Source organism: Cynocephalus volans, chromosome 10, assembly GCF_027409185.1.
Source record: "Cynocephalus volans isolate mCynVol1 chromosome 10, mCynVol1.pri, whole genome shotgun sequence".
NCBI lineage: Eukaryota > Metazoa > Chordata > Mammalia > Dermoptera > Cynocephalidae > Cynocephalus > Cynocephalus volans.
In genome coordinates, this window is record NC_084469.1 from 4516527 (window position 1) to 4539503 (window position 22977).

General features: G+C 52.7%; 1 protein-coding gene across 1 annotated transcript; it reads left to right on the top strand.

Annotated features, from left to right (window-relative positions):
• The first annotated feature begins 235 nt into the window (after positions 1 to 235).
• Positions 236 to 22076, top strand: TNS4 (tensin 4). The gene is made up of 13 exons (XM_063112196.1): positions 236 to 309; positions 4331 to 4861; positions 10719 to 11142; positions 12446 to 12870; positions 14817 to 14903; positions 15227 to 15352; positions 16574 to 16666; positions 16779 to 16856; positions 17846 to 17917; positions 18669 to 18837; positions 19506 to 19574; positions 19828 to 19854; positions 20467 to 22076. The coding sequence occupies exons 2-13, from the start codon at positions 4426 to 4428 to the stop codon at positions 20606 to 20608; spliced, it is 2148 nt and encodes a 715-aa protein (XP_062968266.1). The 5' UTR covers positions 236 to 309; positions 4331 to 4425; the 3' UTR covers positions 20609 to 22076.
• Positions 22077 to 22977: the final 901 nt, after the last annotated feature.

Here is a 22977-nt window from a genome sequence, read left to right on the forward strand (position 1 = left end):
CCCACCACTCCAGGCCACCACCCAATGCTTCCTTCACCCCACCCCCCTCCACTCCCCGGCCCAGTCTGTGCCAGCCCCACCTGAGCTCATTCAGACACAGCAAGGGCGGGGTCTGCCTGCTGTCCGGGCCACGTGTAGGGCCTGGTGGGGGCGGGGGAGAGGGCGGGGAGGAGGGAGGGCAGCAGGCTGCTCTTAAGGTGAGTCTGGAGGTGAACTGGCGCCTCCCCTTTTTCCTCACCTGGGCTCTGAGCCGTCTTGGTCGCTACAGCCAGCAGTGAACAGAACAGCCCGCCTGCCTGTGGACACCAGGTACGTGCCTTTGTTCTTCAAGGAGTAGAGAGGGCACTCAATACCCTTGCCAGCCCTAACTCATTTAACCTTTTGTCCTCAGCTTCTGCACATCTTGGGGCTCAGAGTGAAGGGAGAGAGAAATGAGGAGGCTGTGGATGAAAGAGATGGTCTCAGGATCACAGACCCCGGAGATCAGCACTTTAAGGGAACTAAATCTGTGCCCCTCCGTGTTACAGATGTGAGAACTAAAGTCCAGGGAGGGGAAGAGGCTCGCCCAAGCTCATGCAGACTCGAGAAGGGAATGGACACAGAACTAGGCCTCCTGCCTCCCAGCCTCGAGTGCTGGGCCCTTCAGAGGCAGGCAGGAATGGGGGGGTAACTTCACAGGTCCTGTGCGTCCCTGCCTGCTGCCCCACGTCCTGCCTTGCTGGGTCTGAGTGGAAGGGACAGGACCATCAGGAGCTGCCCTTCGAGGAAGGGGGTGGAGTGGAGATTGGGCTATTGAGGCAAAGTGTTTTGGGGGAGACTCACCACCCTCTCCCTTCACTGACGTGGGCTTGGAGGAAGGAGAGAGTAAGTCAGGAGAAGAGGTTGGTGATGAAGCAGAAGAGATTTGCCAAGGTACCAGGATTCCCCTAGCTCCGGAGCTCTTGGGAACAAAGAAGGAGATATGAGTCAGAATCTGAAGGGGCAGTGGGTGGGAGGGACTGATAAATAGAGCAGAGCAGACTGGAGCCCACCCTACCCCTATACAACCCCCCCAACACACACACACTCACACACGCACACACACACACACAGGCTTGCCCACCCTACCCCTATACAACCCCCCCAACACACACACACTCACACACACACACACACACACACACAGGCTTGCCCACCCTACCCCTATACAACCCCCCCAACACACACACACACACACACACGCACACACACACACACAGGCTTGCCCACCCTACCCCTATACAACCCCCCCAACACACACACACTCACACACGCACACACACACACACACACACACAGGCTTGCCCACCCTACCCCTATACAACCCCCCCAACACACACACATGCGCGCGCACACACACACACACACACACACACAGGCTTGCCCACCCTACCCCTATACAACCCCCCCAACACACACTCACACACACACACACACACACACACACACACACACAGGCTTGCCCACCCTACCCCTATACAACCCCCCCAACACACACACACTCACACACACACACACACACACACACACACACACGTCCTGAGCCCAGGGACTCTCCCCTACCACTTAACACAGAAACTAGTGGGAAGTGTGCTGGTGGGGGCTGGGAAGGGGGGCAGTCCAGGAATAAAATAAAGGAGGGAAACAGCCCGGCCCTGCAAGATCCAGGGGAGACTCAGGGAGCATTAAAAGTGAGAAGGGTTTGAAGAAGAGTGGAGGGGCTGCCTGCCCTTTAATCCTAGGTCTGTCCCACTCAGTTCCAGAATCCCAGAAGGGGCAGAGGTGGAAGGAGTCTTAAATCTGTAAAGCAGCAGCACAGACAGGGTCCAGACTGCCTGGGGTCAAACCCCAGTTCCCCCACTGGGGGGTTGCATGACCTTGCTCAAGCCCCTCAACCTCTCCAAGCCCGCAGGAATAGTGCCCTTCTCACAAAACCGTCGGGAAAATGAAATGAGCTAAGGTTTAAGTGACTGTTAATATCATATCTCCATTATACAGATGAGACAACCAAAGCCCACATTCCCCAGGGTGACACAAATGCAGTGTCCAAATCAGTAGGCAGGAAACCTGGGTCCTGGTCGTGGGGGGACACCCAGCCCCCTCAGTGCACTCTGCAAAGTCAGTAACCCCAGCCTCCTCTGCGGTCCTTGCCAGAAAACCCTGCAGGGTGCGCCTGGATCCTGTCACAACAAACCCAGGCCACTTGGAGCCTGTGTGGAAAAAGCTGCGGCTGCAGCTCCAGCTTTGTGTCCTCAGCTGCCCCGGGAAGGATCTCAGAGGCCGGCTCCCTTCCACTGCCTTTTATAGACATGCTTTCCGCAGGGGATATGCCACCCCCAAGGAGAGGTCTGGCAACAGGCCTACAGGAGCCATGGTGAGGGCACACGGGAGAGGGGAAGAGGGGACCTACTTTTCCTGTTAACTTACTGGGCAACCTTAAGCAAATCATGCCCTTCTCCCGCCCTCAGGTGTCCCTCTGCATTTGAATTCCACATGGCATAAGGAGTTAAGATTCCAATATCCCACAGCCTGGGTTTGAATCCCAGCCCCACCACTTTTCTGGATGTGCAGCCTATACAGATTTCTTAACCTCGGAGTCTCAGTATCTTCATCTGTAAAATGGACTGATAACAGGGATCCAGTGCTTCTTAAGGTTGCGAGAGGATTAAGTGAGTTACCAAATGTAACTCACATGTAAATCACATAGACCGGTGCCTGGCACATGGTGAGTGCTCAGTAAATGGGAGCTATTATTATACTCCAAGTGACTGAGCTAACCAGCCGGCCCAAGCCCTTATTTGTAAGAACTACTTAGAATTGTCCAGCTGCTTTCACAAGCAGCACCGCATTGGCTCCACAGCACTCTCTGGAGTGGTGCAGAGCAGGAATTCTTATTCCCATCTGACAGATGAGGAGACTGAAGGTCAGAGTCACAACAGAGGAGCTGTTGGAGTTGGGATTCAAATTCAAATCTTCAGATTCTAGAGCCCACCTTCACTTCACTTGCCCTGGGCTGGTCTTAAGAGCCTTTTCCAGGGCTAAGATCTGACTCTAAAGCAGGACAAGGAGAAGGCATCTTGAAAAAAGGGAGAAGCAGACTTGGGGAGTATTGACGGGGAGGCAGCACAGCTCAGAGCAAGCAGTGGGAATGTCACCAGCATGTCCCCGCTCCGTATAGTTTTCTTAGCCTCCTCAGTCCCAGAACCTCTTGCTGAGCCCCACATATAAGAAACTAGCATGTGGCATTAAGGTCAGACAGCAGGAGGAACTTTTCACGGTGAGAAAAATGAGGAAGTTGAGACATCTCTTTCCTGGGTGAGCCCCCAGGGAGTAGATATTGTCTGATGATGTCCCTCCACAGCTCCAAACTTTTCTGTGGCTCCTCATTGCCCTCAGAGTTGAGTTGGCAGTCCTGGGTTCAGCCTGCGAGACTCTACAGGGTCTGGCCATCCTGCCTGTTCCGCCTCATCTCTCCTTCCATTCACCCCAGGTGTACTCTGTTTCCCACGTGCTTAATAATGCTTCATGAACTCCCGTCAGCCAGACCTTTGCACACACTGTCCCCTCTATTTTGAACACTCCCCTGCCTCCTCACCCTTACCTGCTTTGCCTAGCTAGCTCCTGTTTTTCCTTCTTATGTCCTTCTGCATGTCCCTTCCTCCAGGAAGTTCTCCCTGACCTCCCCACCAGTGCCTACAGAGTCCCCGCTACTTCCTCTCCTCCCTAGTGACACTGTTTATTTGACTGTTTCACCAACTGGCCTAACTACAGGAACCCTGACATCAGGCAGCCTGGGGTCCCATCCTGCTCTGACACTTGCAAGCAGTGTGACCCTTGGGCAAGTTACTGTGTCCCAGTTCTCTCATAGTAAAATGGGGTAATAATAGCACCTACCTCGTAAAGTTGTTATGAAGATTTTAAAAGGCTTTTTATGGTGCCTATGTGCATAGTGATTACTCAGTAAACATTAACTAGTATTTACTTAATAAATATGCCTGGGGTATAGTAGATAGTTAATAAACAGCTACTGAAGTTATTTAACAATCACGTGAATAATGTTTATTATGTGCCAGGCACTGTTCTAAGCATTTTACGGATATTAACTCATTTTATAGATAAAAAAACTGAAGCACATAGAAGTTTATTAACTTGCCCAATGTTATAGAGCTAGTAAAGCCAGGATGCAAACACAAGCATCTGGTTCAGTATCCATGCTTTTAAAAAGAATGAATAAATATACCCTTGATTGGGGGGAGGGGGCAGGGGCTTCATCTACAGGAGTTACTCAGTTCTCACTCCCTGCCTCTTTCAGGTCCTGGGATTTCCTGGTTGGGACGTGTTATCTCTGGGATGTCAGTGAGGCTAGTTGGAAGCCAGAGGTAAACCACCAGGGTGGCCACCCCCACCATGTCCCAGGTGATGTCCAGCTCCTTGCTGGCAGGAGGCCATGAGATAGGCTTGGCTCCTTGTGAGGAACCCAGGAAGGCCCTGCACCCAGCACCTAGCCCCAGCCTGCTGCCCCAGTGTCCTTACTACACCACAGAAGGCTGGGGAGCCCAGGCCCTGATGGCCCCCACACCCTGTAAGGGACCCCCCAGCAGGCTCCAGCAGGCCCCACCTGAGGCCAAAGCCAGCTGCCCCCTGCAGACCCCTGGTGAGCAGGCCTCGGGGACCCCAGAAGAACTTGACTCCTACATTGACTTCTCACTGGAGAACCTCAACCAGATGATCCTGGAACTGGACCCCACCTTCCAGCTGCTACCCCCAGGGGCTGGTAGCCCCAGGGCTGAGTCTGCCCAGAGCACCACCTCGAGGAGAAAGAAGGAAGAACCTGAAGCCTTGGGTAAGAACCTGGACACAGGGCCAGGAGGGGGGCTTGGAACCAGACCTCATGAGGAAGAGCGACTTTCCTATGGAATCAGAGGAGCAGGGGACACCGTACTGCTGGGAGGTGCTGTGCAACTCTAAACAAGTTACTAACCTCTCTGTTTTCTCTGCTACACAAAAGAGATAAACACAAGTTTCCATCATTATCCAATTCTATTTGGTTCCTGAGTTTGGAAAGTGATGGATACCTGTTTTATCCAATTTTTATGAGAACTTAAATAAACTAATACTTATAAGTACAATGCCATCCATGTAAGTAAAAACTTGATAAATGTGGAGTCCCTGAACTCCAGTGTTCTGTGGTGTCTCTCTTTAGGTCCTAACCTAGGCCCCTTGAAATTTTTGTAGGATTGCTATCTGAACCCCTATTTCTGTTTAGGGAAGTGTCTCTCTGGGGAGGCCCAAGCTGGAAATAGTGGGGTTGGAGAGACACAAAATGTAGTCTATATAGGGTGGGAACCCTGTTGTGTTCAAGCAATGGTATGATGACAACGTTTAAAAACTGGTTCCCTGATTGGAGGACAGGGGCAGAGGGAGTCCTGATTTGAAGCATCTGCCCATTTCCATAGTGTAAATTCTCCCACCATGGCCAATTTCAAGCTACCAATATGATGTCACGGAGTGGGGAAGAAATGGGCAGTAGCAGGCCGTTATATGGCATTTCCACAGTACAAATACAGTAGATGTAAATAACCTCAAGAGCATAGATAATAGTAAAATGTAGTAAAGTAATTGAGATGTGAAGAATTTTGAGTATTTAATATAAGTTATTTCATTGTAAGTTTATATAGTATAATTTTAATTAATGGCTGAGTTTAGCAACCAGCTGGACAAAATCGTGAAAATTTAACAATCAACTCTTAAAAAGCTGTCACAAGCCAGCTCCAGTACACCACCGAGTCCAAGGGAATTTGGAAATCCCTACATCTGGCTTCAGTTTCCCACACAGAGTTTCAAGTACATTCTGAGGATAAGGGTCAAGGAGCAGTAGCCCCATTAGACTGGCCGGAAGACCAAGGCCTCCAGGGCTTTAAACACTCAGCAGGGGTGAAGGGGATGTGGTTAGGATTAGAGATAGTATCCTTGAGAATTCCACTTATTGAGCACTCATATACCAGGTGCTGTGCTGAGCACTTTATATAGAATCTTCAATCCTCCCAGTCCACCCCATGAAGTGAGTATTTTATCCCCATTTTACAGATTTAAAAAACTGAGGTTGATAGGGTTGAGTAAGGAGACAGTCTAGTATAATCGCCGGAGTCGGGCAGACCTTAAACAAGCTGTTCACTTCACTTGTTTGTGTCTCAGATTCCTCACCTGTAAAATGGAAATAATAAGAGTTCTTACCCTAAAGGGTGTTGCAGGCATTAAAAGAAATAACATTTGTTGGCTGCTTATCACAAATCCTGGCATGCTATAAGTCATAAATGGTGGCTGTTTTTATTAAACAATGGGGTTGCATGTAGGGCCAGCCCCAGGATAGGTTTGGGTTCTGAAGCAGAGGCCATTCCAGCACAAAGGTCCTCTGGCTCCCCGGGCTCCTTGTCTCCAGCCTGCTCCTCTCCTCCAGCCAAGCATTGCCCACCAGGCCCGTTAAAGGAAGCACCTCTGACCCTCAAGAGTCTTCCTGCTCCTTAAGGCTAGTCATGTGCACGTCACCACGTCACTGCAAGGAAAGCATCTTGGGCTTCATTAACGTTGGCAGGAGCAAGCCCAGGGTTTTAATGTTCACGCCCCAAGGCAGGGATTCCACAGGTTCAAGGCGAGCTGGGGCAAGACAAGTCTCTGCAGATCATCTACAAGCATGGGGTGGGGGTTGGTGACACCTACTAGACCCTTCCTCCATGGAAGGGCCTGATGACAAGCATGGGGGGGTGGTCTGCATCCTCAGATGCTCTAGGCACAACATGCCATTGTGAGCATGTGTCCACCCAAATCTGGGGAGCAGGGAGCACAAGGAGGCTGGCAGTGACCAGAGTTTCCTGATGAAGCTGCCTCGCTCTGCCCTAGCCCCTTCCGATGGAGAAAACAAATCCTCTCCTCTATGCTCTGCCTGGACATCTCCTATGCCCAGGAGCTCACTACCTCCTAAGGTAGCCCAGCAGGGGCAGCTTCCCGTTAGAAAGTTCTCTCCCATCACGAAGAAGAGCGGACGCCTGCATGTGACTGTGGTCGGCTAGACCCTTTCTCATGCCACTCAGCCTCCCAAAACTCTCCCTGTAGATCGCTGCTACTGGGGACAAAGCTCTCACGAGGCCATCACAGTGGAACTAATTTGGGGCATAGTGGTGAGTTCTCTTACTTCTAAATGCATTCAATGTGGAGGACCCCCTGCCACTTGCAATCCTATCCTTCTTACTTTGAGGGTGTGGAAGATGTTCCATCACTGTGGTGCTAGCAGATTTTGTCCTAACTTGGCAAAATTAAAAAATTAAACATGGTTAATCCTATACTGACACTTCCCTAAATATATATAGATAGATTTATTTCAAAGTTAGTCCATGTAATGGGGCCAGCCCATTAGCTCAGTTGGTTAGAGTGCGGTGTTATAACACCAAGGTCAAGGGTTCAGATCCCCGTATCAGCCAGATGCCAAAAATAAAATAAAATAAAATAAAAATTATTTAAAAAATTAAAATTCATCCAAGTGATGCATGATCACAGTGTCTACCCTGTGAAGAAAATAGTGGTAACCTCCTTTCACAGATGAGGAAACTGAGGCTCAGGGAGAGCAAGTGATGGCCCACGGTCACACAGCTGACGAGGGGAAGGTCAGGACTCAAACCCCAGGCTTCTGGGCTCCAACATCCATGTTCTCAGCTCTCTTTCTTCCTGGAGGATTATTTCCTGCCCCCTGGGGCATCACAGAATCAGTCTTTTTGGAGGCATCCTGCAGCTCCTCTCCTGAGGTGCGACCTCCCCAGAGCTTCTCAACCCCCCTGGGTTCCCTGCCCCTGCCTCCTGCTTGCCTTCTTTTAGACTCACCTCAGGGGATCCCCAGCCCAAAGGGCACATGGCTCTTAGAAGCAAACACCATAACCCTTTCGTTATCCTCTCTGCCACACCCCACCCCATCTTTGGAACAAGGCTCCATGTTCCATTTTCCAGCAATTTCTGCCAGGCAAGGCTGTTTGCCAGTCCCAAGTGAAGGGCGTTCAATAACCATCTCTCCGCCCCCCACCCACATGCCCATCCTCCCTCCTCCCTCCCAGCCCGGTTCTGGCACACCAGCAACCACCCAGTCCTGCTCAGACTTGCCCCACAGGCCCGTAAACAGCGCCTGCACCCGCTGGTGATGGGGTGGGGGCCTCCACGGTCCCCAGCCACACCCACCTCAGGACAGCAGCAGGAGGTAACCCACAGCGCTGGGCCTCTGCCCTCCCCTCCTGCCCTGCTCTGCTTTTTTGGCCCCCAAGCAAGGTCTTCGGTGGAATTTGGATGACCCAGTGAGTAAGGGGCCCAGAGCTTCACCAAGCACGAGACTCTCCCCAAAGCAGCCAAGCACCTCCTCACAAGGGCAAGGGCTTGGAACAGGATCCCGAGAAGCCCCTCATCCTGGGAGAGACCCCAGAACAGAGCTCAGGAGCAGTTTCCTGATGTGCTCCCTGCCTGTGCGGCACTGGATAATTCACTTAACCTTTCTGAGCCTTGATTTCTCATCTGTTATATGAGAATTAATAATATCTGCTATTTGAGTAGAGTTGTCATGAAGGTTAAATGAGCTAACGCGGGTAACATGTTTGCAGCGGTGCTGGCACACAGCGCTCAGTGAATGCCAGTCTTCATTAAAAAATCATTGTGCAATAAATGTAAGCTCCACTCCTGCCTTTCTCTGAGCCTTAGTTCCCTCCTCTGCAAAAATAATGCCTGCCCCACCTAACGGCTGTTATGAGGTTCAAAGGAGATTATGGGTGCACACGCTATAAAATCCTATAAAAACAGAAGTGTGCTTGCCAGTCTTCCAGAAGAATCCACCCCATTCCAAGATCTCTTCCCTTTCAGATCCCACAATATAGTGTCCCAAATATTCTCCTCTTGCCCTCATCCTCCTAAGCAGAGGCATCCCAATCTTAGCCAGACAGTGCAACATTTGGCCAATACTGTCCCCAAAAAGCAGGCAGGTAGGAAATGCTCCTTCCTCAAGGCACAGCAGGGGCCAGGCTTCAGGCTCCATTCATCATTGTACTTAATCCTCATCACAACCCTAGGAGGTTGGTTTCAGGTCCCCACTTTGCAGATCAGGAAACTGAGGCTAAGAGCAGTTAGAAAAGCTACCCGATGCCTCTTGGCTGGAAAGTGGCAAAGCCAGGACTCACACCCAGGTTTGCCTGACTACAAAGCCAGGCTGTTCTCCACCCACTGAGCAGCAAGCCTAGGTCAGCCTGCCAGCCTCCACTCATCTGATGTAACCTGCCACCCCCACCCAAGCCCAAGCAGGCTCAGACAGAGGCAATAACCATGAGCAGGTCCAGAGGCCCTACCCAGGAGCAGGCTGGGGCAGCCTGGGTCTCCATGGTCATGGTGGGGGAGGGTGGTACAAGAGTTGGAGCCCAGGGCAGTGGGAGCTGCCAGTTGGAGCCCAGCCCACAGATGGAGCTGAGGGTGCAGGTTTTCTCCAACCCTGCTCCAGCTTCCATCCTGGGAATCCAGAGGCAGGATTCATGTCCTCCAGAAGAGAGCAGCTCATTAACCCCCACCTTTCTCCACCTTTTGCTGGAAAAGCACCAGGGACAATTTCCCTCCCCCAGGTTGGGAGAAGGGGTGTCCATCCTCACCACTGAGAGAACCCCAGGGCACACCACTCCAGGGATAACTTCTAGAGGAAGAATAAGTTCTCAGAAACCCAAGAGTCCTAGGCACCCCCAGTGGAGAATGGAATGAGCGTTGGCATGAGCCAGCAGCCCAGTGCACCAGCCATGAGCACAAGTGTGCAGAGTCCTCAAACTCTACTGTACACCCAGATCCCCTGGGGGTTCGCTAAGATGCGGGTTCTGATTCTGTAGGTCTGGGTGGGGCCTGAGATTCTGCCCATCTGACCAGCTCCCAGGTGTGGAGCTGCTGGGCGATGGATCACAGTGGTAAGTCCCGATGCACGTCAGAATCACCGGGGAAACTAGAACCAAGCTGAGGCCTGGTGCATCCCCAGAACTTCTGCATATCATTGGCATAGGTGCAGCCTGGGCACCTGGACTTTTAAAATCTCATTGGGTGGTTCTAGTGTATAACCCAGCTTGAGAAGCCCTGCCTCATTGTGGGTACTGACAGAAGCCACTTCCACACGCCCTGAGTAATGGGAGCAGCAGAAGGTGTCACTCCCTTGAGTGGACATTTCAACCTGGGGAGGGGGCAAAGACAAAGGAGAGGCCCTCCCAGTGTTTAAGCACCTACGATGTGCTGGGCACAGTGCTGTGCCACCTACTCATTTCATCCTTACTGTAACATCAAGAGGCTGGGTACAGTCGCCCCATCCTACAGGTGTGGAAAATGAGGCTCTGAGTAGTGAAGTCCTTTGGCCAAGCTCTCTCAGACAGTAAGTGGCAGAGCCAGGTCTCAAACCCAGGCCTATCTGACTCCAAGGCCCTGTTTACTCCACTGCATCTCCCCACCAGGGGAAGGCCTCACAGGGAGGGTGACTTTGGAACTGGGCCCTGAAGGTGGAGTTGGGGGCTAATCCAATGAGCTTCTTTCCGGGCCTTAGTTTCTTCATCTGTATATAAGAGGGGAGACCAGATGGTCCTGAAGACCCTTCCAGTGTTCTGTTCTGTGAGTGCAGCCTCCCAGGTTTCACCAATGCTCCGCTTCTCTCCCCAAAGATATAAAGTACATCGAGGTAACCTCCACCAGATCACGGTGCCACGATGTCTCCCAGCGCTGCTCCAGCCCATCTGTCACCCCGCCCTTCGGCTCCCCGCGCAGTGGCGGCCTCCTCCTTTCCAGAGATGTCCCCCGAGAGACTCGAAGCAGCAGTGAGAGCCTCATCTTCTCTGGGAGCCAGGGCAGAGGGCACCAACGCCCCTCTCCCCCCTCTGGGGGTCCTTCCCCTCACCCTCCATCCTCCCCCAGCATCTCCATCCCTTGCGTGGGAAGCAAGGCCTTGGGCCCTCATGGCTTGGGCTCCCTGCTGGTGGCTTCTCCAGGCTTGGAGAAGGGGCTGGGGGGCCTGGCCCCACACCAGGGCAGCTGGGTCTCTGCGCTGTCAGCCAGCCCAGCATCTGATGTCAGCTACGTGTTCGGAAGGTAAGTTCTATAGCTTCTGACATTGCCACCACAACACACACACACACACATAAGCGCACACACACAGAGATCCTAAAATCATAAAGGGACACCCTGCTCTGTCTGAGCATAATCTGGGCACACACCAAAACCAAAAGAGTGGATGTTCTTTTTTTAAAAAAGATGACCGGTATGGGGATCTGAACCCTTGACTTGGTGTTGTCAGCACCACGCTCTCCCAAGTGAGCTAACTGGCCATCCCTATATAGGATCCGAACCTGTGGCCTTGGTGTTATCAGCCCCGCACTCTCCCAAGTAAGCCACGGGCCGGCCCTGTGGATGTTCTTTTTTATGCCATCACAGCTGTTTGGATCTCAAGCAGTCCTTAAGCATTTAGAATATAATTCAATATACAAAAATCTTGATTCATATCTACCTCTTGAGAAAAAAAGAGCCTTGGTATTAATGAGGCTCACCTATATCCTTTTCAGCCCTGGTACAACCCATTTCAAGAATGGATTTTTTTAAAAAACCCAAAACACAGGGATGTCAATAGAACTTGGAGGCCTGAGATGAACCATTTAAGAATGGAAAACCTCCTTCCTCTTTGTTGATGGCAAAACCTAGCAAAGGAGGGAGGCATTATCTACCATCATCCCAGCTCAGGGATGAAGTCTTAGGCCTTCTCTACAGGCCTCACAGAAGAACACACACACACATTCCATCTTACCCCAGGAAGACCCAATCACAGGACCTCTGTATTCCACACCAACTCCAGAGTCTCTGGCCATGGCAGTCCGTGGCAGAGAGAATGGGAATTCCACAGCCATGCCTGCTGGCATGGGCCTCCGAGCCCAGGGAAGTCTGGCTAGATGCAGAGCTGGCCTCCTCCTCTTCCTCCCCATCCAGCTGGGGGATTCCTTCTGCATCTGCTGTGGATATGGCACATCCCAAGTTCAGCCCGTTGCAGAGCTCTTGGGAGTGGTGGGGTAAGGGGAGCCTGGGGTGACAGCTCAGTCACACCTGTCTGGCCAAAGAGGCAGAGGGAATCCCAACCAGCCTAAGCCCATATCACCTATAGGAGGTCAGCCATTGGCTGCTTTAAATGACCAAAGACCCTACAGTCCAGGGACATTTCTGTATCCTTCAGCATTCCTTGGGGATCATGGCCATGCCCTTTGCTCTGGGGAGTGGGGAATGGGGTATGCAGTGCTCTGTTTGGCCAAAGCCATGAGCACAAAGATCAGTAGATTCTAGAGCCTGGCACTGGCCCCTGAGTGTCCACCTTATACCCTAACACTGTCTTTGATCCTTCTCCCTGCAGCAGCCAGTCCCTGCTCCACTCCAGCATCTCCAGCCATCAGTCATCTTCTAGATCCTTGGAAAGCCCAGCCAGCTCTTCCTCCAGCCTCCATAGCCTTGCTTCAGTGTCCCTGGGTACAAGACCCAGTGACTTCCAGGCTCCCAGCAACCCGACCTTGAGCACAGGCCGGCCCAGAGCACCCCACTCCCCACCATTGGCCAAAGAGCATGCCAGCAGCTGCCCCCCATCCATCACCAACTCCATGGTGGACATACCTATCGTGCTGATCAATGGCTACCCAGACCCAGGGTGCCCTCCAGCCCAGCAGACCCCAGGACATCAGGGCTTTGTCCAACCTGGAGCTGCTTCTCCCAGCAACCTCTGCCCAGCCACCAGGAGCCACAGCCAGACCCTGCCAGACGCTCCCTGCACCACATACTCGGAGGGTACGTCCTAAACCAATATCTCAAGCTTTGTAAGGTTTCCCTGGGGGGATGGACAAAGCACCAGTAGGCTTCTGCAGCAGCCAGTCAACACATTTATTCAGTACCTAGTGTGTGCCTAGCACTGTGCCAGGTAGTGAGGACACACCAATGGACACAGTCTAGAGAGACAAAAACCAAGAAGCACTATAGAGTAGGATAAACACAGAGGTAAAGAGATGTTCTAAGTCTTATAGTGCCACAGAAGAAGGAGCGAGTCTTTCAGTCTATAGAACAGAGCAAGTGACATTGAGCTGGATCTGGAATGTAGATAAGAAGAGGCCAGAGAAGGAGGGGAAGGGCATTTCTAGCAGAGAGAACAGCGAGTCCACAGTCACAAAGGTGTGGGAGCACAGAGCGTGTTTAGGAAAGTTTGGGTGCAGGGTGAGGTCATTGAGAGTAATTTGGAGTCAGATTGTGAAAGGCCTTGAACATCAAGCTGAAAAGTGATTTTACCCTTTAGGCCACAGGGTAACGCTAAATGGATCACTCTGGCAGCTGCATGCAGACGGGTTGCAGGGGCCTGAGCCAGGGCTGGGCAGTGGGGGTGGAGGGGAGAGGACTGAGCCAGGCAACACTTAGGACATTTCAGCAGCAGGCTTGATGACTAACCCGAGGAGAGTGAGGGAGAGCGTCAGTCCCAATTCTGACGTGCATGGATGATGAGAACACAGAGGGGGCAGACAGGGCAATGGAGACAATGCACTCTGATTCAGACAGCTGAAAACCACAAAACAGCTAACACCCTCCTTTCGTAGTCTGTGGCTACAGGCATCCACCAGAAACAAAAGCAATCAGAACCCACAGCAGTAGACACAGAGACTAGGCCTTAGTACCCCCTGGGTGCACATCTCCCATGAACAGAGCGCCATGGGCACTGGCCCCTCTCTCCATCCCCGGGCTTCTCACAGGCATCGGGGTGACTCCCAAGGGGTATAAAATGTTCACTCTAGCCCGCAGCTCACTCCCACATGCATGTCAATGCAAGCAGAAGAAAATGACACGTCAGGTGTGACTTTGAATCTGCTCTGATCACCTTCCTAGCACAAATCATTTGCAGATTTTAATAACTTTTTTATAATGAGTTACTCTCAATGGGCCAAAACACACCTCTTCAAATTGAGACCCACTGTTCTCTGCCTTAGGGACCCAGGAAAATGGGCATTTTGGATCTCAAAGAGCAAGTTTACTCAGACTGGTGGTATTCCATCCTGCTTTGTCAATGCCCCAGGATATCTCTAATTATACCCCTGGATCTTATCAAATTCTGCAAAATGTAATCAAAATGAAATTCTTTTGAATTTCATAGGCTAATGGAGAGTAAAAGACCCTCAGAGGTTGTTTAGTCCACTCAGTACCCTCTGGGCTTCAGGAACTGAAACAGTTGTTCCAAATCAGAGTCAAGAATCAAAGCTCCTGACTTCCAAGTGCAGCAGGCACTTCTGTCCAGACCTGCTATTTTCCTCTCCTTCACCTTTTCTTTCATTTTCTTTTCCAAGCCGAATATACCCCTAAGGAACTCCTAGGATTATTAAGGGGAAGGAGAGTATGAAATCAAACATGATGCATCTGAAAATCCCTTAATTTATCTCTTATTTCGGTTCCCACCAGGCAACGTTAGATTTGAGAAACCGTTTCTCATTAAACTGAGGTTTTATCTATTTGTTTTTGGCTCATTACTAAGGATACAAGGGGACTTCTAAGTCCTAGATGCACCAAGCCCTGGGATTCTTCTGTTTGATTTTGCCTCTTGTAGGCAGTTTGGAGATACAGTGGGGTTGGGTCTGGGATGGTGAGTCGAATGAGACCTCTGGGCAGAGGAGCAGGGAGGGTCCCCAGCTTTTCCTGGTAGTCATCTCTCAGCTCCCCTCTGTCCAGCCTACAGGATCCCCCTTCTCTGTTGTCTCCAGGTCCCACCAGGGACATGCAGCCCACCATGAAGTTTGTGATGGATACATCTAAACATTGGTTTAAGCCGAGCATCACCCGAGAGCAAGGTAAAAGGAAGCACTGAGTTTCAGGGGACAAGTGGCCCAGGAATCAGGTCTGGGTCCTGCACTCTGCATCAGGCAGATGAGACCCTGGTAAAGAAGGGAATGGCAAATAGCAGGCCCAGGGAAGGGGGGGGTGTCATGCTGACCTCATGACCTCATGCAGAAATAGGAACTACAACAAGAATGGTAGAGATTAGACAATAGAAAGGACTTCCTCGGAAAAAGAGGTGATTCGGTAACATCTGCTCTATGAAGACTCTCTGGGGCTAGGGACAGAGGGTGTCCAGGTTGGGTGCTACCTGTCTCTGACCCGAGGATTGTTTCAGCAATCGAGCTGCTGAGGAAGGAGGAGCCAGGAGCTTTCATCATAAGGGACAGTTCTTCATACCGAGGCTCCTTCGGCCTTGCCTTGAAGGTGCAGGAGGCCCCTGCATCTGCCCAGAACCAAGCAGGTATGTACCTGTCTCTGCTCTCTAGGTGCCTCTCTGAGACAATGGGGGGTTCTAGTCCTGGCTGTGATGATAGTTTTCAGGGTGACTTTGGGCCACCCCCATAATGGTAACAACTCTTGGAAGGAGGGTCCACTTCAGCACCCTCCCAGAGCCCTTCAGCACCAAGACACCAGGAAAAGCTCCTTTCACAGTACTCCTCAGTTGCCTCTGCCTTCCCAGGTACCCACATTCCCTGCTGTACCCTCATGACGGGAAGAGAAGGAGGAAGGTCCCAGCCCCTCCCCAGGCTGCTCTCGTCTGGGTACCCACCTCTGTCCAGACCAATTCATCTCCAGTGTGACAGCTTATCACATGTGTAATAGTTTATCATGTATGTGTGAGATAGCTCATCACGTGCTTTCCCATGATCTCACATGCTCATTTGGTAACCTGACATACATTTCTGGGGCATTCACCAGGCACCCAGCACCATATTAGGCACCGGGATACAAAGGAGTCAGACACAGACGCCACCTCACCGGGGAGAGAGATGAAAACAGATCATCCCAGCAGGGGGTGCCTGGGTAACAGTCCCTCACTTAGACCCCAGAATTGTACCTCTCACTTAACAGATGAGGTAACTGAGGCTCTCAGAGTTAATGACCTCAGGACAATTAAGTGATAGAGCAAAGATGAAAACCCAACCTTGTGCGCTTTACACTATGCCTCATGTCAAAATAAGAAAGTGACCTCTGGGGTGGGTGTTGGTTATCAGAAAGTCTTGGGAGAGGCAATGAGCCCAAATGAGGAAGGAGGCTATGGGCATGGGGGGAGAATCAGAAGGGCATTGTTCACCCGCCAGGGCCATCCTGGCAGAAGAAGGGATGATCTGGCAAATAACAGCACCTGGGCTGGGTGGGCAGAGGGAGAGAGAAACCAGACTGAAGAGCTGATATTTGATCTAAACAGTAATTAAGAAACACCCCTGATAACTCTCGACCAAGAGAAAGGTTTTCTAAAGGGGGAATTACTGGACACAGAAGCCTTTGAGCAAATGTGCTGGCACCTCCTTTGTGGGAGGCCTTGGAAACAGCATCCCTACCTGCAAAGGCAGGGGGATGGACAAGATAACCTTTGGATGGAGCAGAGGAGGTGGGTCAGGGAGTGCATTGGTCAGTGTTTGGCTAACTCTGGGCTCTGGAACTCCCAACCGCATGTACTCTTTCTCCTTGCTTTGTCCAGGCGAGGACAGCAGTGACCTAATCCGACACTTCCTCATCGAGTCTTCCGCCAAAGGGGTGCATCTCAAAGGAGCAGATGAGGAGCCCTACTTTGGTGAGCCTCCCCAGCCTCCAGGCCTCTGGGTGGGGAAGGGGCTCCACCCTTCTGAGCCGTGAGGGTGGGCTGCGGGAGCCCTGCTAATGCAGGATGGTCTGTCTGCCTCCAGGGAGTCTTTCTGCCTTCGTGTGTCAGCATTCCATCATGGCCCTGGCCCTGCCCTGCAAGCTCACCATCCCGCAGAAAGGTGGGTTTGGGCCCCAAGGAGGCAATGTCAGGGCGCCGGACCTTTCTGTTCTCAGTAGAAAGTTTCCCAGTGGTCAATTCTTCCTTGTTTATGGATTATTTCATTGTCACGGTTAAAAGAGCATGCTCTGGAGTTGGCCAACATCTCCACCTCCTAGCTGTGAGAATTCAAGAGTTTTGACCTCTCTGAGCCTCAGTTTTCTCATCTATAAAATGGGCGCAATCATCATCATACCTACATGTAGGATTGGTGTGCAGATTAAGTAGATAGCTCAAGCAAGTTACAATGATTGGCACAGAATAGATGTTTGACAATTAGTAGCTTTCTTTAAGAGGATAAAACAAATCAGTTTAGAGAGGTTTCTTTTCCCAGGTCAGACATGTATTGAGCACTCACCCACCCATTCACGCCTCACTACGACCTTGTCAAGCACATATTGCTGTTATCATCCCCATTTCACAGATGAGAAAATGAGAGTTCTAAGCATTAAGGAACTCATCCAAAGGTGCACAGAGGCCGACCTCAAACCCAGATCAGCAAGCCCTGTCCAGGGTGTACAGCCCAGCTGCATCCCGACAGAGTAGGACATCTCAGGGGTGTCCAGAAGGGGTGTCTCTGGGAGAGGAGTTGGGGAGGGGGGGGCCTGGTAGGTTGATGGTAAGAGCCCCCCTACTTTCTGTAAAGAAAGATCTGGGCTTGGGATGGGATCCCAAAGAAGTGAGAAGGTCATGGGCCTGTGAGGACAAAGTCATGGCCACAGTCTGGGGGCTGGGGGTGTGTGGATCAAAGACTTGCAAGTTGGGCATTTGGGGAGCCCAAAGTGGCTTCCATTTGCTTAATTACAGTAATCACACCTGGTTTCTCAGACAAGTCACTTCCTGGAGGTGGGGGTGGAGGTGGGAGATGTTCAAAGGGATTAATGAGCCCTGTTCCTATGAGAGGTCCGTTCATTCCACCCCTTGGGGGGCTGTTCCTTTGCCTTGGCTCAGAACTGGGAGGTGCAGACGGGGCCTCAGACTCCTCTATGGACAGCCCAGCCTCCTGCCTGAAGAAATCGGCGGGTGAGTGGTATGGGGGGAGGCGCCAGGGTTGGCTGTAGCCCCAGCGGCACTTTCCAGCCCTGCACATATGCACATGCACACGCACACGCAAGCCCACACATGTTTGCCATCACAGCCTTGTTTCTGCCTCCATAACAAGGTGCCACGTCCCTCCCCCTCGCCCCTCAACAAGGGGATGAGAGGCTACAGGCACCGGGCCAACAAGGAAGAGGAGCTTAGGGTGGGGGTTGGCAAGGCTTACACCCCACCCTGCACACACATGGGGACATGAATACGTACTAGAGTCTCTCTGGGTCTGGGTACCTGCCCTGGAGGGGGTCTCCAGGTCTGAGGTCCTCTGTGGGGTATCAGGTCTGAGTCCTGGGGGGTTCAACACAGGAAAGGTCCCTCCCCCCACTTCCAGGGGCCAGGCACAGATCAGCACATCTCAGTGACAGCTTCTCCTCTGTGGCCCTGAGCACACCCCTCCCCTCCCCAGCCTTGTCTTCTCTCCCTACTCTCCCTGGAGGGCCAGGGGCCAGGGCAATGCAAAGCAACAAATCCCAAAGTCCTCTGGGGTTGGCCTCAAATTGCAGTCACCTATGCATTCCCAGCCTGTTTTGTGGCTCAAAGAGGAGCCTCATGGGATTCCTGAAAAAGAAAGGCACCCTGCTCCCCTAGCTCTGGGCAGAGGGAAGACCTGGGCCCAGGTGATCCCTGCCCATCACATGGATCCTGGCTGTGGCCCCAGCATGGTGTCTCCATCCCACAGGCTGCCATGCCCTGTACCTGAGCTCTGTGAGCGTGGAGACCCTGACCGGAGCCCTGGCTGTGCAGAAGGCCATCTCTACCACCTTCGAGAGGGAGGTCCTTCCCACACCCACCATGGTCCACTTCAAAGTCACCGAGCAGGGCATCACCCTGACCGATGTCCAGAGGAAGTAAGGGCCTTCCCTTGCCCTGGGGCTATGGAGCCAGGCAGAGCAGAGCTGGAGGGGGTGGCTGAGACAGTCGTGGATCAGTGATAAAGGCAGAGTTCAGGGTCCTGGACCCAGTGAGTGTCTCCAGGCAAGTTCCCTGCCTTCCCTGGGCCTCACTACTGCTAAAGTCCCCCTTCATCATGACTGAGGGAGATTGGATTAACTAGAATTCATTAGGTGCTGATTAAGTCTGCACCCACTGATGGAAAATCTTCCTTAGGCCAGACTCTGGCTGACTGCTGCAACAGAGTGGAATGAGGTCACTCCTTCCCCAGGCTCAGGGATCCACACTCTAGCGGCGGTCTGATCCCGGGCTGGGCACTTTGTGGGGGGGAACAAGAGAGGACCAAGGTGTAATTCCTATCAAAAAGTTAAATGGCATGGCGAAGGGGTCGGTAGAAACCACCACATGCAGAACACAAGGCAGACACACTCAGTGAGAGGAGAGAAGCACGGGCAGGTGCTCAGGGCCCCACAGTGGGACAGGTCATGGCAGGTGGTAAGGGGGTCTGCCTGGGAGGCTTCCTGGAGGATAGGGAATCAGAGCTTGGGGACCCAGAGATGATGGATGTAGGGCATGGGCTGGGGTGGCTCTCACCAGCTTCCCCTCTCTCCCCACCTCCTCCCAGGGTGTTTTTCCGGCGCCATTACCCCCTCATCACCCTCCGCTTCTGTGGCATGGACCCTGAGCAACGGAAGTAAGTTCAAGGCTGGACCAAACTAAGAAGGCCATCCAAGATCTAGCTGCCCATCAAGGTGTCCTGCTGACTCTGGGATTGGGATTGCAGGGAGCGCCTGTGATCCCCAAGGGGTCAGAGTGACAGACAAGAGCAGGGTGGGGCACAGCACAGGTGGGGACACTGCCAGCCAGTCTCTCCTGCTGACTGGCCAGAGTCCTGTGGAACGGAGCACAGCCTCACCACTCACTCTGTCCGTGTTCTTTTCCCACAGGTGGCAGAAGTACTGCAAGGCCTCCCGGTAAGGGCTTCCATCCACTCAGTTGCCTAAGTGGTGTCCTGTGGCAGGGGCCCAGACCCAACCAGGGGAGGGAGTTAAAGAGGCAGGGAGGCCCCATCCTGACCTTCAGAGCCCCTGGTGTAGATGAGGACACAGGCCCCGGTCCTCAGGGAGCTCCCAGTCTGACAGGAGAGACTTTGATCCTGCCATCAAAGAGCCTCCAGTCTGATGGGGCAGACTGAGCCTGAGAGTCCTCGGTCTTATGTAAGAGGCACAGGCCGTAACCTCAGGAAGCCTCAGTCTATAGGGATGCCCCAGTCTGAGAGTCAAGATACATCCTAGCCCTCAGGGAGCTTCCACAATAATGGGAATACACAGGCCCTGTCCTCAAGGAGCCCCCATTCAAGATGAAGGAAACCCAGAGCTTGAACTGGGGATATCCCAGTCTCACAAGGGAGTCACCTCAATCCTTCAGAGAGCCCCCATTATAATGAGATGCTGGAGCCAGTTGGCCGGGGGAAGGACAGAGAGAAGGTGGAGTAAACTGAGTGCCTCACCCCCCTGCCACCCCACTCCCATCAGCCTGAAATCTCCCCTGCCCCACCTCTCACTCAGACTGCCCTCTCCCTCCAGGATCTTCGGGTTTGTGGCCAAGAGCCAGACGGAGCCCCAAGAGAATGTGTGCCACCTCTTTGCGGAGTATGACACGGTCCAGCCAACCTCTCAGGTCATCAGCCTGGTGACTGCTCTGCTGCAGGACACAGAAAGGATGTAGGAGGAGGGCACCTGCCTGTGCATCTTCCCAGATGTCTCAAGGGGCTTGCCCAAGAACCCACCTCCACCCCCTGAACAAGGATCTTGTGGCCACGCTGACAGACCAACCTATTGAACTAGAGGAGAATAGGATCAAGTTGAAACTCTGGAACCTGCTGTGAAGTTTAGCAACAACCTTCATCTAGATCCCCCTGGGACTCAGTTTCCTCAACCGTAAGAAGAAGACAATAGGCAGGTTCTGTTCTTTTCAGACTTTGGTGGGTATTTTGAAGATGCTCCTCTGTGATTCTGAAGCATACTCACATGTGAGGACCCCTGCATGAAAATAACCCCGTGGACCCTCTGACTCCAGCAGCCTGAGCCTCTTTCACGGCAAACAGCAGGCGTGGGGGTCAGGACCCACAGGGTTCTTGCCCTGAGGTTGGTGATAGAATGCCAGGATTGAGGACAAAGGGGGGATGAACAGACTCTATTTCCCTCTCTCTCTGTCCCTTTCTCCACTTTCCTGATGGCATTTTGGATCCACCTGCCCAAGATTCTGCAGGTCAACAGGGCTGAGGTTGTTGGGGCAGCTTAGCAGTGGGGAACTTATCCCCATGGTCAGAGAAGACTCAGCTGTTCTCACATTCCTGGTGTCTAGTCCCCACCCCCCAGCAAATGGGCATCAGCCCCATCTTTTCTCTCAAGTTCTTGGTAAGCAAGTATGTCCCACAGCTGGTGTCACCGCTGCCTTAGCATTGCATGTATAACCCACACCTGGAGAATGGAGGCAGAGAGACCTTGTTCTCTAAAGTAGATATAAGGGCCACTTCTCTGTGCTTCTCCCTCAGCTCCACTCTTGCTCAGTCTCTGTGCCCCAACACCTGCGCGCATGCACTCACGGGCGCACACAGACCCCTCTACAGCTGTGTGGTGTCAACTGGCCTCACAACCACATGGGGGCAGCAGAGAGTAGAGAATGCCAAGAGGAAGCATCCCAAGAGGCCTGGAGAAGTCCAGCGTCCTTCCCGCCCCATCTCCACCCCACCCAACCCCCAGAAGCTGGAATCGTTCATCTAGCAGGCCTGGGTTCCTAAGGAAACCACACCATGGGGGTGGAAGAAGCAGACTCAAGGAAGAAGCCCACTCTTGCTCTGGGAGGAGCAAGTGCCTGCCCCCTCCCAGCAGCTAACCCTGCCAGAGCATCATTATCTTTGGCCACAGTTGGGCCTGACAGCCTATGATTTCAACCCAGGAAACCAAACTGGACTGGAGCAGCCCTGGGCTGGTGGGAGAGGCGGAGACCAGCCCACCCAGCTCCAGCCTGTGGTCAGGCGCCGCCCCACCCCCACAGTCTGCAGAATGTTAGACAAGATTCTCAAGGTCACTGTGCCCCGTCCCAGCCTAGGGGCTGACAGAGTCCCTCATATACTCACAGGTGCCTGCGCAACACCCATCATGAAAAATAAAGTGTCTGTCTTTGCACAACAGTTGGTTCTGAAGCATTAGGGTCATCCCCTCATAGAGGAAGACCTGTACAGAGCAGGGGAACTGACTTGTCAGGCAGCGGCATGTCTTAGAGAAAACCAGGTATGCCACAGCTCTGACCACAGCAGCATCGGCTCAATTGGCTTCCACTTCAGAAACCACCACTCAAACAGCTATGTCTCCCACATGACCCGTTCCCTGCCACTCTGCCAGGAAAACAAAAGGGTTGGGGTCTTCCTTGTATCCCAGGGCCTAAGGTGAGTGCATGCAGCACCCTGACAGGTTCCAAGTTCTCACTCAGGCTTCCTGAGGGGCGAGGAGAGGCCGGTGAAAATGAGCAGCTCAAGGGGAGCTGGCAGAGTCTCTGAACCCAGATGTTCCCTGAGCCACCAACTCAGTCCTAAAGAACTGGACAATGGCTCCTTCATCCCTCTCCAGGCCTGGGGAGTTCCACCCAGGCTTCTGCCAGCTAGCGGTCTTCCCTTCCCCCCGAGACCTGCTCCAGACCCTGCTGCAGCTTGGGATCTAAGGTCGGCATGCCACAAGAAGGTCTCACTGAGCAGTGCAGGAGGGGGCCGCAGGAGTATCAGGTTTCCTACAGAGCCTTAGGAATGGGAGAGCCCCTCCTGTTTGGGCTGAGCTATGTGACCCAGTGACAGGGGCTGCCCCAGAGGGCCTATAAAGAGACCTTCCCAATGGCCTTGAACCACCATGGGGTAGACCCTGCCTCCCTTCCCACTGCCCAACTGCAGTTCTAGACTGGGGCTCCTCTCAGCCCCCTGCCCTAGACCCCCTCGGCCAGCTGCAGACAGAGTCCATGCATGTGATCATCTCTGCTGTGTTTGCCATAGCTCAGCTTTCCTCCAGGAAGATTTAGCAGAGAACTTGACTTGGACTTTTGCT

What these genes read in the sequence shown, in the direction of transcription:
- TNS4 (XM_063112196.1), top strand. Translation starts at nt 4,426, where the DNA reads ATGTCCCAGGTGATGTCCAGCTCCTTGCTGGCAGGAGGCCATGAGATA. An exon ending in CTGCCTGAAGAAATCGGCGG is followed by an intron (nt 17,918 to 18,668) that starts GTGAGTGGTATG and finishes TCCATCCCACAG; the next exon opens with GCTGCCATGCCCTGTACCTG. An exon ending in AAGTACTGCAAGGCCTCCCG is followed by an intron (nt 19,855 to 20,466) that starts GTAAGGGCTTCC and finishes CTCTCCCTCCAG; the next exon opens with GATCTTCGGGTTTGTGGCCA.